Source organism: Phasianus colchicus, chromosome 5 (genome assembly GCF_987193195.1).
Source record: "Phasianus colchicus chromosome 5, bPhaCol1.hap1.1, whole genome shotgun sequence".
Classification (NCBI taxonomy): Eukaryota; Metazoa; Chordata; class Aves; order Galliformes; family Phasianidae; genus Phasianus; species Phasianus colchicus.
In genome coordinates, this window is record NC_143440.1 from 46,714,939 (window position 1) to 46,732,462 (window position 17,524).

The following is a 17,524-nucleotide window of genomic DNA, read 5'->3' on the forward strand; positions in this document are numbered from 1 at the left end:
GATATACTTTTATAGTCTAGTTTCAAATCTAGTTTCTGACCTTTGAAAGTAAGATCATTACTAATTACTATATCACTAATAAAGGCTAAATATTCTGTTGTAATTTATTGAATTGTCATTTTTCTTAAGGCAGGAAAAATTGCTTTTAAGATTTAGCTGGCAAATATCCAAAATACATTTCTTCATGACTGTTGAGACTGTTACTTAACCATCTGTGAAAGAGAGATCTTTTAGAATGCATGAATGTTCATTTTTAAATATTGTACTCTGAATGTTTTGAAAATCACGGTAGAGTGTGGTATTGATGTAAATCAAAGCTATAGTTCTATTTTTCTAATATGAAACCTATAATACTTACATTTCTATATTGAGATGTCAATTTTAAATTTCAGTCTTCATTAGTACAAGTAGGTATAAGTTGCAATCCTGCATTGATGTAGGGAGCAATAACATAGGGAGATGTCAGCAGGGATATTATGGTGAGAGAGAGAGAGAAATTGGCACAAGTTAATTTATAAACCTCATTCACGCAGCCTTTCTTTAAATAGGTTTTAGATGCTCTGGTAGGTCACCTTCCTGAAATCCTTGAACTAATGATTAATGGAGGAGAAAGCAGTGGATCAGAAAGCAAGGTGAGTATTCTCATGTTTCATAATTTGCTTTCTAAATGTAAATGGGAGGTACTAGGAAAGTTTTTTCAGATGTGTGAGGATTGTTCTTGATCATTTTCTGCTCTGGGGTAATACAGAGTTCTTTTTATATATATTTTTTGCTTGTAAAATTTAATATAAAAAATATTTTGAAAGATTGAATTTAGTGTAAGAATGAACAGCATATCTACGCCCTTTTTCCAATTACACACAGATTAGCTGAAATAGATCAGATTTTGAAACAGTCAAGTTTCAAAACTTACCAAGTGAATCAAAATTAGCAACATTTTAAAAAATTGGATTCACATTAAATGAGTGACTGTTAATTCCAATTATTTATTTGTTTATTTTGCATACTGATGTGGCATCTACCTACAGTTGCCATTTTCAGACGCAGTTGCTGGCAGGAGGTAGTATATTTCCTGAGGTAAAAGTACTGAATTAGGACTTCAAAGATCTGAATTCAGTTCTCAACTTTTGCTGATTTAATTTTATTTGGCTCTGGATGATGTTTTCTTCAGGAACTCCTAACACGTAAAATGGAATGTAAAATATCATCTCTTGTTTCAAAATGCTGTTCTAAACATATTTTCCAAACATATAGAAAAACTGAAATATTCCAGCAGTACAAGAGCTGAATGTATTTTTTTCTTATTTGAACACAAGTTGAAGCTGTATTTTAAAATGTGTATTTGTCAGATGATTCCAACTGTAAACGTTATATATGCCACAAGTGCATGTCAAATGTGGTAGTGCATATTTCACTTAGCTTAGTTCAAAAGACAATTTATCTTGACTATAATAGAATCATTGCCTCCTGATGAGAAAAAGTGCACAATTCCTTTCAGAATGAAGTGAGAAGCTGAGAATAATAACTGCAGAGTTTGAGAGCTGCGGAGAAAAAAGGGATTTATTAGGCTTGAGAATGAGAAGACAGGAGGGCTGTTTTTGTCTTCATAGCTGTAAAGGATATTTCAAAGGGAATGCTGATTAGTTTCTCTTTGTGAGATGAAGGGGCTGGAGGTGAAGGTGTGTTTATTTATGCACTGGAACAGATTTTTGAGTAGTTACCAGTAGAATTTACCATGTATGCGACGCTATGTAATCCTGATCAGGTTTTATTAAAAGAAATGAGACCTACTGAAAATTGTCACAGTGTAGCTGATTCTGGCTGAGTAGAGGAAGTAGTTGGCCACTTAAAATCTTTCCTTCCTTACATTGTTGTGCCTTGTTTTTAAAGCTTAGTAATGTGCCATGCAGGTAGAAGGTGTAAAATTATGTTTCTATTTTTATTTCTAGTTACTGTCTATTCCTGACTTGATTCCTGCATTGACAACAGCAGAACAGAGAGCAGCAGCTTCCTTAAAGTGGAGAACTCATGAGAAGTTACTACAAAAATATGCGTGTCTCCCTCAAATCATATCAAGTGACCAGATTTATTACCGTTTTCTTCACAGAATGTTGACAATCATTTTGACAAACGTGAGCCTGCCTCTTTCTGGTTCTTCATTTGTTTAGAGTAATTAGAACACTTACTACTAGGTATTTTTAGCATTATTTATAAATTTATCTTAAAGTAATATTTCTCATTGCATATGGTATATCAGACTGTTTTATTTCATATAAGGCTGAAAAAATGCTGAGAACTTCTTTTGCCTAATTTGAGGAGCAGAATTTGTATTGACAGGTTATCATGTTCCTTTCCCAACACTCTTCTTTCCTTTCTTTGTGCTCATTATCAGTTTGCTTCTAAGTAAATTGAAAATCTTTTCCCTAGTTTCACTGATTACTTTACATCATGTTCCATTCTTAGAGAGAACACTTTAAGTCTAAAAGTGAGCAATCATTTAGAGCTACTGATCTGAAATTGTAGTGAATTGATTCAAGAGTAAAATTGTTTTAAGAGAAGATGTTGTAAGTTCTGTTTTCTAACACCCACAATATAGCAGATGCCTTCCAAACATGGAATAATTTAAGAATCAAGTAAATAAACAAGTTAGAAAGAATAAAGAAATTTCTCATAAGTTGTCTAAACTTCCTTTTTCTCACTAATGTTATACCTATTTTATTCTAAGATGTATATAAGCTGCTCCAAAAGTAATGCCTCCTATTTATTTCCATTGGAACAACAACAGATACAGAGAGAATAACAACACTTTGAGCAAAGTCTCAGCTACAAAGCACTATTTTTCAATATAATCACCACCATTAGCTACACATTATGAGCCTACATGCCATGCTCGTAAATATCTGCACCAGTGGAGGTGACCCAGTTTTTCACAGCTGCTGTGGTGGTGTCATTGTTAGGAAAATGTTGTCCATGCAGTCCATATTTCATCAGCCCAAACAGATGGACATCAGAAGGTGACAAATCCAGACTGTACAGTGGGAGTGGTAGGATACTCCAGCCAAGATAGGACTTGTGCTCCATGGTCTTCAAAATGGTATGGGGTCTGGCATTATTATGGTGCAAGAGAAAGACTATCTTCTCTGGTTTGACTCTGGAAGTTCCGGAGTTCCTTCAGCTTAGTCAGTGTTGCGATGCAGTGGTCAGAGTTGATGATCCTGAGTTCCAGGAAATCCAGGAGGATCACAACTTTCCTATACAAAAAGACAGTGCACTTGTATTGAACTTTTTCTTTGATGGGTAATTCACGTCATCGCTCCATGGAATGCCATATTGACTCCAGCTTCTACTGGTGGCACCACTTCTTGTCACTGGTAATGATGTTGTCCAGGAAACTGCCATCTGCAGCTTCCTCATGGTTTAATGGGTCCTAACAAACTTGCATATGATATTCTTTCTGTTTCTGCATGAGCCTTCACTACCTTGAGCAAACTTTGCAATATTCCAATGTTACCACCATCTTTTTCAACACATTGAAGCTGATATTCAGTTCTATATGCTGTTCCCTGGTTGTAATTCTCTGATTTGCATAGATGAGCTGATTGAGATGCTCTGCTTGCGGACTGGAACCTAGATGATCCCAAACCCAGACCATTCTGTGGTTCACTTTGTTGTGTGACAGCTGTATACGGCTTTCTGGATTCTGTTTGTGTTTCATGTCACTGCTACCACTGTTAAAACACACCACCCACTATTTCGTTTTTTTCACATCCACTGTTTCTCCATAAATGTTTAGCAAGCATCAATGAATGTCAATGAGTACCATTCTTTCTGTGTGGATGAACTGAATTCTGCACCTTTGCTTCATCCACACTCCCATGTCAGATGCCATTTTGTCAGAGTGACCCTCTGCTGCCATCTGTCTCACGGCAACAAAATGTAATGGAATACTGGTGGGAAGGTTCAACCTCTACTACCATACCACCACCATCTGCCTCTGGTGTTGTAGGCCAACATCATAAAATAGGAGGCATGACTTTTGGATCAGTCCTCATATTATTGCAATGCCTAAATGCTTTATATTTATTCTTCTAAAGGTGAAATGAAGATTGAATCAGGATTTCTTATTTAGCAACAGAAATAGGAGGTGGAAGTTCAAATAAATCAACCATAACTTCACTAAAATCATTGAATATAGCTTTTATTTCTTTGGTTTTGCCTCTGATATTTGAATTAAAGCATGTATAGTTAATATCCTGTATTGGCATAATCTTCACACAAGATCTGATTTTGCATAACAAACATAACTTGATTGCTAATAGACACCAAATAACTTACGTTTTTTCCATAACAACTCTGTATGTTGACAGGCTTCACAGGAATTGTATTTGAGTTCGCCAATGTTCCTATTCTTCCATTCTCCATGCTAGGCTGCTCTTTTCTGTGCTAAGTCCTAGGCTTTATTCTCGGTGTAGAGAGAAAGCCTTGTGGGAAGTGAAGATAAAATGGTATAATATAAATTATACTTGATTGAAACATTTGGAAGTTTAAAATTTCAGGACCAAATTTCCCAGTAAAAAAAGCATTTTGCAAATAGCTGCACTTAAAAAGCAGTCTGTTATGGCAACTATAAATCTATTCAGCTTGAGAAGAGTTTGGGTTATAAAAAGTAATAGAAATCTGAAAAGATTGCATTTGTAATTAAAATTGAACTGAAGAAAGATGAAATTCTGAATGCCTGTTAATCTTGACTGTGTTTCCTTTGTTTCTCTTAAGAATGTCCTTCCAGTCCAAAAAGCAGCTGCTCGAACTCTCTGTGTTTATTTACGTTATAATCGCAAACAAGAACAGAGGCATGAGGTTATTCAGAAATTGATTGAACGTAAGATAATTTTTCCTTGTTTGCTTAGAGATGCGAGGTGGTGTTGGCTGAAGATCGGTTAATGGTTATATGCATTCAGTGGAATTTCCTGACATCGTTGGTGGGATTACACTTAGAAGATATTCGGTTGCTCACTCTTTCACCACTCAGAACAAAAGTTGGATATGCGAGGAATATGTTTGGGTGAAAGAACTGGGAAGAGGCAATGTGGGAACTGATAATGTACCAGTGCCCCTCCAACCCTACCTCTTGAATCCAAAACTGTTTGGCAAGAGGCGCTGCAGTGCATACCCGAGTTCTTCTATAGAAGTATGATTCTCTGAAGGCTTCTTAAGAAGTGAAGCACTTAAGAAGTGCTGAATAAAATGTCCCAGAAATTAATTTTTGAATAAATTGGTCAGATGAGTAAGTGGAATTTCTGGCCAATGTTATGTGTTTTAAAGACAGATTAGAAGGTTCAGTTATGCTCATTAACAATTTTTAATGTTTGCTGAGTAATTTTAATGTGCGTGACATCGTCTGAAAGGCATACCAGGCTTTGTTCAACAAAGAAACTAGCTCATTTGCTATTGTTCATTTTTTCAAATGATTAAAGGAACAGATTGGATATCTGACAAAAGTGCTCACTGGCATAAACGGTTACTGAGTTCAGAGCCTAGGCTTTCATTGAAGAGTATCATCTTTGAGTCAAATGCTAACCTTAGAAACGTGTTTTAGCTGACAATAAAAATGTTTTACAGATAATATTTGTGGATTGTTGTTTTTCAGAACTGGGCCAAGGAAAAAGTTATTGGAACAGACTTCGTTTTTTAGATACTTGTGAATTCATTATGGAACTCTTTTCAAAATCATTCTTCTGTAAATACTTCTTTCTACCTGTGCTTGAACTTACACATGACCCAGTGGCAAATGTGAGGTACTGTACTAAGAATATGTAACAATGTACGGGGGAAAAACATAAAAACCGTAATATTTGTTAATGTATTATTTAGGGCTTGTTTTAAATAACTGGGCTTAAATAAGAACGTGCAGTGCCTTATGTGTGACCAGTTCTAAAGTTGTGGAGAATGTATGGGCACGACATTAAACCACAGAAGCAGGTCAGTCTGAGTGTCTGGGGAGCTGATCAAAAGTGCTGATCAAAAGGAGACAGCACTAGGTAAGAAGAAAAAAATAAACTATTTCATGTGTTTGAGGAAACAGACGTTACTTCACTTTCCATTAATTTCCATCAATTTCAACATACTGATATATAAAGATAAAAACACAAGTAATTATTTCAGTTGTCATAGTTTAACAGTGAGCATAGGCTTTATCTTATGTGGAAGTTTTCTACTTCACTGTTAAAGTTAATTGAAAAAGAACAGAAAGATATAAGAGGATTTAGTACATTTTTCATTTTTATGCTGTATTTTTTCTTTAATTTTATAGTGACTATTTTTTTTTGTTCCCTAAGTAGTCTGAGACCAGGCAGTTCAGTAGCTATTACTAATAAGAAAATTTTGTTTTGGTGTTCTTTTGTCATGTGTTTTGTGTGATTTTGTTTCTGATGTGAGTAATTCATGTTGTCATCCTTAACAAGTCTAGATATCTAATAATGATGACCTATGTGAGCATACATGTGTGCATTCAGTAAAGTTCACTAAACTCAGTTTATTGCCAAGCAATCAGTGTATAAGTAGATCTTGTATTTATTATAGCTACCACATCTTAATTCAACAGGGTCCCAAACCTCAAAGCATTGGCTTTTTTACATGTACATTTCATATTCTTGTGTTAAGATAATAACAGAAAAAAAGAAAAAAAAAACCCTAATTTTTTTGTCATCATAAGTAGCTTATTGCTTTTAAAAGCATTTCAGTTGAAAGCTATACTGATATATTATTAAAATTTAATGGAAACTTTAATTGACTTATAGTCCTTTAACCGTGTTCTGTCATAATTCTTTGTGAAGGTTAAAGTATTTTGAAGGTATAAAAAACAGGAAAAATTCGTATAAGAAAGATCTTTTTAGTGTTGTTCATCACAAAGCTATCTTCCCTGACACAGGACTGTCTGAGCAAAGACAGTAGAATCTGAGAACGGCAGAGATTATCACCATATTGTCCTTGATTTTTTTAAGTTTAATTCTTCTAGATTAAACCAGTTTGCTATGCAGTTGCAGTCAGATCAGATGCAGAGTATTTTGTTTCTCTTAAATGTATGAACTTCTTTTTATTTAATCCACAGTGCCTTTCAATTTTAAATGTATAAAAAGAAATGCATACATTTTCCATACAATCTGTTCAGAAGCAGTATCTGGGGATTAAGGCAGATCAATTACTTCAGTCCTTATGGAATTTGGTTTGAAGCACCCACAATTGAGTTACACAGAGGCACTGTAATAACAAATGAAAGTGCACCGCCTGGTTGTCAGACCAGAAAGGCTCTTAACTTTGAATTTGTTCTGGGTTAATTTGTATAAATAATTTTTCTCCCTGCATTTACTGCCTTCTGGAATTGCATCCTCACTCCGTATAGCAACTCATAACTTCTACTGGGTGTGTAGATCGTTTTGAAAACCTAGAGGTCAGCTTATCTTGTGAGGTTTAAAAAAATATTAAAAAAAAACCTGTTGAACTACAAATATGTGACTGTGGTCTCAGTCTATGAACAAGTTTTTCGAAAATATTTTAGCATATCTAGAAACAGTGTGTAAGCAGAAATTGCTTCTGAATAATAACACTTAATAACTACATGCCTTGTCTTCAGAGTTTAGGTTTTTGGAGTCAAATGGTAGCATGCAAATCAAAAACTAATGTTTATTAAACAATCTGTATCAAAAGGTGATTTTCTTTTCCTTTGGTAGAATCAAGCTGTGCTATTTGTTGCCAAAAGTTAAATCTACTCTGAAGATTCCCACTGATAAACATTTGCTTCAGCAGTTGGAGTTATGCATACGGAAACTTTTGTGCCAAGAGAAAGACAAAGATGTCCTGACTATTGTAAAAAGGGTAAGCAACATTTTGTATTGGGGTTACTGTTAAAAGGCAAAGATGATCAAAGTGTTGCTTTCTGTCTCTTAATGTAAGATCAGGAAACTAAAGACCTCTAATGACTATTTGTAATTTTGGACAATTAAGAGAAGATGTAATGCGTTCTATCAAATTTAAGAGAGGTGGTGTTTTCTTGGTTACATACATTGCAGTTATTTTCTAGTGACTTGAGTTAAAGATTGTGTGTCAGTGAAAAAATAGATATGGCTCGACAGGACTAGGATGACCTAGTAAAAAATCATCAAGAGCCTTCTAGGTAAATGTGTTGGGCTAGTGGTTTTATCTTACAAAAACAGAGAAAGCATTTGCAGGACTTTCAAATGTTACAATAACTTTATAAAGTAAAATTCTCACAAAACAATTTAAGTCATGCTTGTTCTCAGCCTCAAAGAAGCTGTGGAGTAGCTAAAATAGGTAGTTCTCTCATGGGGCCAGTCGGCAGGAGGGACTGGATGAGCATCTGCCTGTTCTGATTCAGTTATCTTTTCAGTCTTACTTCTTAGGCCTTTGCTCCAAGCTCCCTTTTAGTGTATTTTGAGTTGCGTATTGGTGGTCTATTAATCCTTCAGTGTGAGGCTTAGCAGTGCTCTGAAAATACTCTGACAGTTCTTGAAATTAAGCATTTGTAGCACAAATATTCAAGCATAAGCTTCAAATGTTTAGGAAGAAAGGACATGCTTAATTTTGAATACCACTATTTTAAGCTTTCTTGTCTCCACAGATTCTGAGTTAGAAGTGTGGGTTGCTGTTGAGTAAGGATAAATAATACTTTGATTTTCTTTATAGACAGTGTTAGAATTGGACAGAATGGATATCTCTTTAGATGCTGTAAGTACTTACTAGTTTTAGTATTTACTAACTACTTTTTATTCCCATTTTCATGTAGTGATCTTTTATTTTTATTGATTTTATTTTGAAGTTTCAGAAAAGATTTTACGAAAATGATTTATTGGACCAAGAAAAAGAAAGACAAGAACATCTCCTTTTGGAAATGGTATATTTTATCAGTACGATGTCTTTTCTTTATCTTTTTCAGTAGTTTGTAGCTAAATATTACTGAGGCAGTAATTTTAAGGTAGGGAAGGCACATGTTACAGAGAAACTCAGTAGTTCAAAATCTGTGTATGATTTCATTTTACAATTTAAAATAAGGATAAGTCCTTCAAAATATCATGCAACTTCTTTTTCTTTGCTACCAAAATTTCACTGTCTCAATTATAAAGGTCAATTGGAATTACTTAATAAATATTCAAACATTACTCCTCTGTAGTTCTTTAGTCCTTAGAACTACAATGCACCTTTGAAATCTTCAGGGAACTTACTGATTTGTCAGGTATGTATGATGTACTAAGTTCAGTAATGAAACATGTCAGAATTCATACACAGCCTCCATAAGCAAACTTAAAATCATAACATCTTTTTTCTACAAGGATGCTGAAGGAGGTGATGTAGATGTTACAGACTTCCCTGTTAGCCAGAAAAGGACATCTGCAACCTGACAAGAGGGAGTCTGTGTGTAGGTCTTACAGAAAAAAAGCAACTACAAAATACTTAGGATTTGGAAGAGAAGTCTGCAGAATACTTCTCCTGCTTACAAACCTAATTATCATCCGCTGTGACTGTAAGCAAAAGAGACAATAGGCGCTTCATACGTCTTCACAGAGCCTGAGCTGGATGTCTTGCAAGGACAGTGGCCCTCCTCTGCAGTCTAGTGTGTGACAAGCCAAGAAGCCAACAGACTTAAGAAGAGGCCAAGTTTCATTAGCACAGTTCTTCTGACTTCTTGCAGAACAGCTTCTCTACAGTGAGCCAGAATAGATTCAAGACTGTCAAGAAATTGTTGGTGTTTCCTCAATGGAATAGTTACAAAGCCTACATTTGTGGCCTACTTTATCAGGAGGTGCTATAGGCTTTCTCTTGCAATGCTAGTTTTCTTAATTCATGATATGTGTCTCATATACATCCTTGTGTTCAAGGTTCAAACTTTTGTTCTCAGGATACATACTCATCTGTACACACCTTCAAGTCTTGATCTTAGCTTTAGCACATTTGGGGCAGGTACAATTACTGTTTCTTATACTGGAAGCGTTTGGAGGGCTGTGGCAAAATAGTTTCCAGCGAGCCTTGTGTTTTAGTCTTTGATAACATTATTTTTTTTACCCTGTTTCTATAGCTAGACTGCAGAAGAGTGCCTGTGTTTCTGTCATGTGTGAGATAGATATGGACGTACCTTCTGTATCACAGAGATCTTACTTGCCATATTCTGAGAGGCATACTTTTGAAGAATTGGTGGTGTACACAGAGAACTGTGGCATGTCACAATCCTAAATAGATGAGAAGCTACAGATTTTAATAGTGCTTAATAAGATTATTAATAACTCTCCTTAATTTTAGTAAGTGACTTAGTAGAATTTGTATTCCAGCAACCTTGACCTGAATTACTTACCCGTTTTTGTGTGTGGAGATTTACTTAGTTTTTTAATCACTTAGATGGTAATTAAAGTGAAACAAAAGAATGTTGTTAGAATAATTTGGGTTCACTTTGCATTTTTATTCTGATTATAGTAAAGAAGATAAGCTAATATTGTAGTTTTTTGAGCTTAGATTGAAACTCATTGACCAAGAATCCTGAGACGAATATCTGCTTGAAATTATGTGTAGGGCTTTATTGATACCATATCCTGTATGTGGATGTGCTTTTGGAAGGTATTCTAAGGCTAGGTAATATAGGTAATATATTCCCTAAAATTGAAGTATTCTAATATTTGGTTTTGTTTTCCATAAAGACATGTCAACTTTGGATATTTATCTTAGGCCTTTAAAAAGTATGTGATGCACTTTACAGTTTGAGAAAAATATTAATTGATATTTGAATTAATAATATATTCAATTACAGTTGGACTAGTATCTCTGTGTACTTCAGTCACATCTAGTATTTTGTGCATGTTTGACTATCAAAGAAAAGTTTTGAATGGGAACTTTATCTCTGAGGCTCCTTAGTAATTAAAATCAACGTTTTTGGTGTGATTTATATAGTAAATGTACTCTGATTTCACTCTGTACTACTTAATTTGTTCTCTGGATATTCATTAGGCTCTGTAGTAAAGAGCCTTTATGTGGAAAAGAGCAGAAATTAACTGTTTTTTTTTGGTGAGTTGGAAACATGCCCTTTTTTGAAAACTTCCAGCCTAGTTGTAAAACAATTATTATTAATAGTAGTAGTGGTAGTAGTAGTATTATTATGGCATGAGTAATACTAAAGTAAGTTATTCATTTTTTAGGAACAATTAGAAAAAGAGAAGCAGCAAAATGAAGGGAGATCTGCAAATGTTAATGATAAAATATTTGAAAAGAAACGTAAGTTTATTTGTATGCATATTGTTTGTATGTATTTTCCTCTTACTTTTATATAGGTAGGAGAAAAGGAGGCAGAGAGGAGATGCTATTTATGTTGTTAATACCAGAACTTTAGAAAAAATAAAGGTTTTTCCTACATTCTTCTAAAGATATTTATGAAAATTGGCCTAATTGTGCTAGAAGGAAAGCTTTTGAGTTTATTAATGAAGCATCTGACAGCTTTTAGTTCTCTAATATCTTTCATTTTAGGATGTAATTTAAAAGCTTGTCAGTGATATTTCTGAAATATTAGTAGAACTGGATTAAACATTATTTCTGCACACTGCTGGACTTGTAATATGCTGTGTATGCTGTGGTCCTTTTTTTGTATTTCAAGTAAAGCTATTTAACACAAAGGAATATTCATACTAGGCTTTTTTTTTTTTTTTTTTTTTTTTTTTCTTTTTTAGGTAGAGATAATAAAGCATCGTCAGTGTTGACAAAAAGTATGACTCTTTCTTCTTCTGGTAGCTCTTCTGGTACCTCAACAGGTGAGGATTCTTTAAAAATCCTCCTAGAAAGTGGTTAAAGCCCAACTGTCATTTCTGTGGGCCAGAGTTTCAGTTAAGCAAATAGGAAAATAATTTGTTCTTAGAATGGAATGGATTTACTGCCTTTTAGTTTTATTTTATTCTTTGGTCTGTAATAGGTAACATAATGCTTACTTATTATTGAGGTATTTGAATCAGTTTCTTCAGCTAACATAGGTTGATAGAATATGTTATTAATAGGTGTAATTTACTGAGTAAATGCAATGATTTCCACACTAAAATTGTTTATTACTTATAATTTTAGGCAAAGAAGACAAAAAATCCAAGCTGGTTCGAAGCCAGTCTTTCAGTACTCAAGCACTGCATCCAAAATACAGCAACATAGACAAGTGTTCTAAGTATCTTTTTTATATTAATTGCTTAACTGATAGGAAGCTGTTAAGAAATACATGCACCTGAATCTCTAGAATTCAGTGTGTATTGTGACCTAAATTTTCAGCTCTCTGTTTAATTGGGTAAAGTATACAATTTTGAAATGAGGGAGAAAATAGCATCTTAAGGCATACTGCAAATTCTTCAGAATTCCTTTTAAGTTAATTTATACCATATCATATATGAATTTGTTTCCAATATTATTTTTTTGATCTAAATTGTTTAGGAAATGTCAGCATAACTTTCTCATTTAATTTTTTACGGGTAAACTTAGAAATAACTTCAAATATTATCAAACAGCAGGATGGAAAATTATAATATTGAGAAGAGTAATTACAATTTTTTCTTTTGTTTGTTTTTTAAGTAAAAGCTCTGCTACAGGGTATACATCTTCACTATCAGGAATGGGGAAGGGTTGTATGTTATCCTTTAGTGGTAAGTAGGTTATTGCGTTATACATACATTCATTTTTTGTGAGGTGGTTGAGTATGTGGACACCATCAAACAGGCATGCTAACAGATATTATATTCCTAAAGAACATAAAACAATAGATACCCATATGATTGAGCACTTAAGTTTTAGTCTAGTTGGTCTATTTTTCTGATTTTTAATTTATTTTTTGTTACTTCCTATTATTTAAAGTTATAGTTACAAAGAGTGAAATTAAACATGAAGTTGGCATTTCTTGATTTCTTGATTCAGATGATTCATTGATTGGCATTTTAGTTAAAGAAGAAAGTTGCTTTTGCAATTTGTCTCTGCCTGTCTTACGTGAAAAAAGACATATCATGTGCAACTTCTAACAAATTAATTGAGAGAGACCACTGTCAATGCCTTTCGCCCTCTCTGCTTTTGAAGAGTTTGGATGATTAGTTTAGATTAGAGATGAGAATGAGATAAATTGTTTTCAGGAGGAACTTTTTTCCATTCACTACCAGTATACATTAGATAATTAACTGATTTTTCATAAAATTACTTAAGAAGTTAAGTGGAAACTATTCATGTACAGCAAGTTAATCATTTGGATTATTCCTGTAGGAAATATCCCACTATTGCTATAGTAAAAAGCAGCTAATTCTGTTCATTCCCTGGTTGTTATTTGTTTGTTTGTTTGTTTGTTTGTTTGCTTTCAGACAAAATCCTTTGTCTAAACTTCAACTCTATTTCAGATGATTCGTTTCGGACTCGTTCCACTGGTAACAGTGGGAATGCTACCTTCTCTACCAGTTCCTCCCTCATAGCTTCTCGCAACTCATTTAACTCAGCTGACCAAAAGAACAATGGAAATAAAGAGAGCCAGTCCCGAAAGATGAGCATGTAAGTGGTAGACAAGAGGTCAGATTAAACTTATGGGTAACAATCTTTGGGGACTCCAAAGAGCGCTGTAAAATTAAGCCTATATTTATGTTTTTTTTTAACAAGGTTTTTCAATGCAAAAAATAACAGGATAGAAATGCGATGCATGCAATTACAAGTACTTTTAAGATTGCTTTACCTTCCCTTTTTAATTAGTATTTCCCGTCATTTGCTTTGCATGTGTTCACTTTCAGCTGGTAAAGTATGGGGCAGGTGAAAAGGGACAAAGTGAAGGATAATGCATTTGGTTTATAATACTTACAGTCACTGTGATTTAGCTCCCTGTAGTTGGAGAAATAGAATGCATGTATTTAATTTTTCCTTTTCCTTCTTTTTGTGTGTTTATATATGTTTATGTATTACTATCTAAGCATTCAATGATGAATTTTTAAGAATTATAGCGAATTGGTAATGGTAGTTGTTACTAAGGGTACCTTTTTTGCCTTATGTTGACCATTTAGATTTAAAAAAAAAAAAAAAGTATCTTAGGCATCTCTGTCAGGATGGTTATCTGTAAACATCAGCCTAAACAGTTCAACGTTTTGTAAGACTAAAATGAAAAGTAAATTTGTTTGCTCCTGTAATAGGAATGCAACAATTTTCTTAGAAAATCTCTGGGTACTTACTCAGTCAAACCTCTGTAGAATGTAGTAGCTAGCTTTTTTTCAGATTCCTTTTGCACAATAGCTTGTAGTTCTGAATTACTGTCATTGGACCAGCTATAATTTTGGACTCAAACTGAGATTATTCTTTGCTAAGTGTTTGCTTTGCCAAAGCACAGTGGAGAAAGTGGAGGAGCCAGATACATAAAGAGAAGTTATTTGGGACTAGTAGATTTGAGTACAACAGAAAATCCTTTAGCGGAAAAGGAAGGGCCTTAGAAGTCTGAAATGGTAGAAGAGACTGAGAATAAAAGGAGTGTCCAGAATTTGAGACTATGACTTGCTGGGCAAAGATAATGGAGCTGAGATATGGAGGCTACACTAGACAGGGAAGAGGAAAGACCTGATTTTCCAGGTGTCAATGGGAAACAACAGTGTTATCACTCTTTCTGGTGACTTAAACTCAAGAGATGTGTAGATATGGTAATGAAGGACATGGTTAGTGGACATTGTGGTATGGGTTGATAGTTGGTCTTGATGATCTTAGAGGTCTTTTCTAGCCTTAATGATTCTGTAAGAAATTAGCATCTGTATGTACTCCTATTTTTTCACTTCAATGTTTCCCTAAAAAAACACAAGTCAAAACAATACTCCCGACTTTACTCACAGATGTGAACTTAAAAAATTGCAAAGAACTAAAATAAAACCCTCAAAAGTTTAAAAACTGTCAAAAATGTTTGTCTACTTGTACGCATTATATTATGATGCAGTCTCATACTCTTTCTCAACTGAAATTTTATCACCTTAACTGTACAAGAAAAAGCTTGCATTCACCAAGTATTTCTAAAACTGTGTTTTTTCTTTGTAGAAAAAGTTGGAAAGCGAGTACTAAATAAAAATGAGCACTGCATGTTAAGGATATGTTGCTTTCACAGCAAAAATATCTTCAGAAGGTGCCGAGTCAAATTGCACTCTATCCCCATCCATGGCAAAGCTTAATGTACTCTCTGAAATACTTCCCACAGTACTTGCTTTTCATGGGTCATCAGTAGGTGGTCACTTATTTCAATTTTTTTTTCTATTGGTAACTTAACATAAAAACTGATATATTTTGTTTGAATAAAAAGGGAAAGAAAAAAAAAAAAGGGTAATAGAGAGCAGCTGATACCTTTGAATTCAGACAGGAAAATGAAAAATAGGATACCTGGCTTCCAGTCTCAGTGTGCTATACTCACATGAATACCTTAACAGACTATTTGAAAGCAGGTATCTCGTTAAGCACAATGATCTAATGCTTTCTTTGGTTCAGAAAGTACCAAAAATGCTTAGTGTGAGAAAGCAAGAGGATATACCAGGGGAAGAAAAAGGTTTTTAGAGAGAGAAAAGAGGGCTTAGGGTGACCTACATTTAGTTCTGAACATGAGTTTTAATTTCTATGTTCTTATGGGAAAATGCATCTCTCAGGTTAACACAGTGTCTATTACACTGTAGAGTCAGTTTCTCTTTTGTAATCTGGTTGAGTAATTAATTGTTTCCATTAAAAAAAACTGGGACAGTTCTACAAGGAAATAGTAAAAAGTGCAAATTCGGGAATAGTTAATGGTAAATCATAGAATCATAGAATCGCTCAGGTTGGAAAAGACCTTAAAGATCATTGAGTCCAACCACAACCTAACCATGCTACCCTAACAACCCCCCACTAAATCATGTCCCTGAACACCACATCCAAATAGTTTTTAAACACATCCAGGGATGGTGACTCAACCACTTCCCTGGGGAGCCTATTCCAGTGCCTAAAAACCCTTTCTGTAAAGAAGGTTTTCCTGATAGCCAACCTAAACTTACCCTGGTGCAATTGAAGGTCATTTCCCTTTGTCCTGTCACCAGTGAGAAGAGACCAACTCCACTCTCACTTTCAGGTATAAAGGTAAGCACCTTTCAGATATTGAAGAGAGCAATAAGGTATTCCCTCTGCCTGCTTTTCCCCAGACTGAACAGCCATAGTTCCTTCAGTCCCTCCTCGTAGGGCATATTCTCCAAGCCCTTCAGAAGAATTTTTGCCCTTCTTTGGACCTGCTCCAGCACCTCAATGGCCTTTCTGAACTGAAATGCCCAAAACTGAACACAGTACTCAAGGTGAGGCCTCACCAGTGCGGAGTACAGGGGCAGGATTACTTCCCTAGTCCTGCTCACCATTCCATTCCTGATACAGGCCACCTGGGCACACTGCTGGTTCATATTCAGTGTAGGTGTACTTTCCATCAGGCAGATTTTCAGCCACTCTTCCCTAAGCCTGTAGGGTTGCCTGGGGTTGTTGTGACCAAAATGCAGGACTCGACACTTGACCCTATTGAAACTCATACATTTAATGCTGGCCCATTGATCCAGTCTATCCAGGTCCCTCTGTAGGCAGATCAACAGTTGCAAATGCATCCTCGTGACCATCTTGACCACAGATACATTTAGGGTCTACTTCTTTCTATCTTTCTTTTGATTAGAAAATCAATTCTGGTGCTTTGCTTAGGAAAAGTTTTTCTGAAATATGTATAATCTTAAGAACAAAAAAAACCCCCAAAATAACCAAAAGAGTCTGCTTCAATGTTTTCTAAGTTAAATGAAGAAAGAAATTAATATCAAAATATATATCCTATTGACAGAAATAACTCTTACTGAGAGAACAATATGACAATTATGTAAGAGTTTCAATTGAATGGATACTTGTAAATGAGTGTCATCTCATCTATACACTTATTAAGGCAGAAAACTTTTGTGAAAATAATTGAGCATATATTTATACTGTATCATGATGTAAATTTACATATGTCCTTATTAAATATTGCACTGATTATCTTATTCTGATAAGTCCTAATTTTTTAGTTTATTGGCTCTTCTGAATGAATAAGGGACTTTGTAATATGTGTGGTTTTTTACTTAATTACATGTGTCTGTAAAGAATGGAAAAACTGGCAACAATCCATTTTTTAATAATTAAATACTAACAAATAGAAGTAGTGATTCTTAGTTAAAAGTGATGTATATTTGGGCAAAACGTTATTTTTCATTTTTTCCATAAAACTGTTCTAATGGATTTCTGCAAAGGGTCACTTCTGACAAGTGTACTTGTAGAGTTGAAGAATTTCTCTTTTCCTATATTTCAAGTGTTCATACTGTTATGGGAACTTTTCAAAATGCAAAGTTAATTTGGAGCAGAATGGAGGTCTTTACTTTCCATATTACTTCTACTTCAGAGAATTGTATGCAGATTCATATGTTCCCTCTTTTTTGAAAATAGTATAATTGGAAGAAAAAAAATTAATAAAGCCTGCTCTAGT

At 34.5% G+C, this 17,524-nt stretch overlaps 1 protein-coding gene across 6 annotated transcripts in view; it reads left to right on the plus strand.

Moving 5' to 3' along the window:
* PPP4R4 (protein phosphatase 4 regulatory subunit 4) overlaps window positions 1-17,524 on the plus strand; it is a 66,146-nt gene that overhangs the window by 44,516 nt on the left and 4,106 nt on the right. For 3 of the 6 annotated variants that reach the window (XM_090141545.1, XM_090141549.1, XM_031593050.2), the window contains 12 exons: window positions 549-632; window positions 1,950-2,132; window positions 4,774-4,879; window positions 5,648-5,795; window positions 7,728-7,872; window positions 8,701-8,742; window positions 8,834-8,908; window positions 11,196-11,271; window positions 11,721-11,801; window positions 12,106-12,199; window positions 12,598-12,668; window positions 13,404-13,551. In XM_090141545.1, coding sequence (XP_089997671.1) covers window positions 549-632; window positions 1,950-2,132; window positions 4,774-4,879; window positions 5,648-5,795; window positions 7,728-7,872; window positions 8,701-8,742; window positions 8,834-8,908; window positions 11,196-11,271; window positions 11,721-11,801; window positions 12,106-12,199; window positions 12,598-12,668; window positions 13,404-13,551 — 1,253 coding nt within the window. Of the gene's footprint in view, window positions 1-548; window positions 633-1,949; window positions 2,133-4,773; window positions 4,880-5,647; window positions 5,796-7,727; window positions 7,873-8,700; window positions 8,743-8,833; window positions 8,922-11,195; window positions 11,272-11,720; window positions 11,802-12,105; window positions 12,200-12,597; window positions 12,669-13,403; window positions 13,552-17,524 lie in introns of those variants that run through there. The other 3 variants (XM_090141548.1, XM_090141547.1, XM_090141550.1) reach the window with 3 other exon arrangements.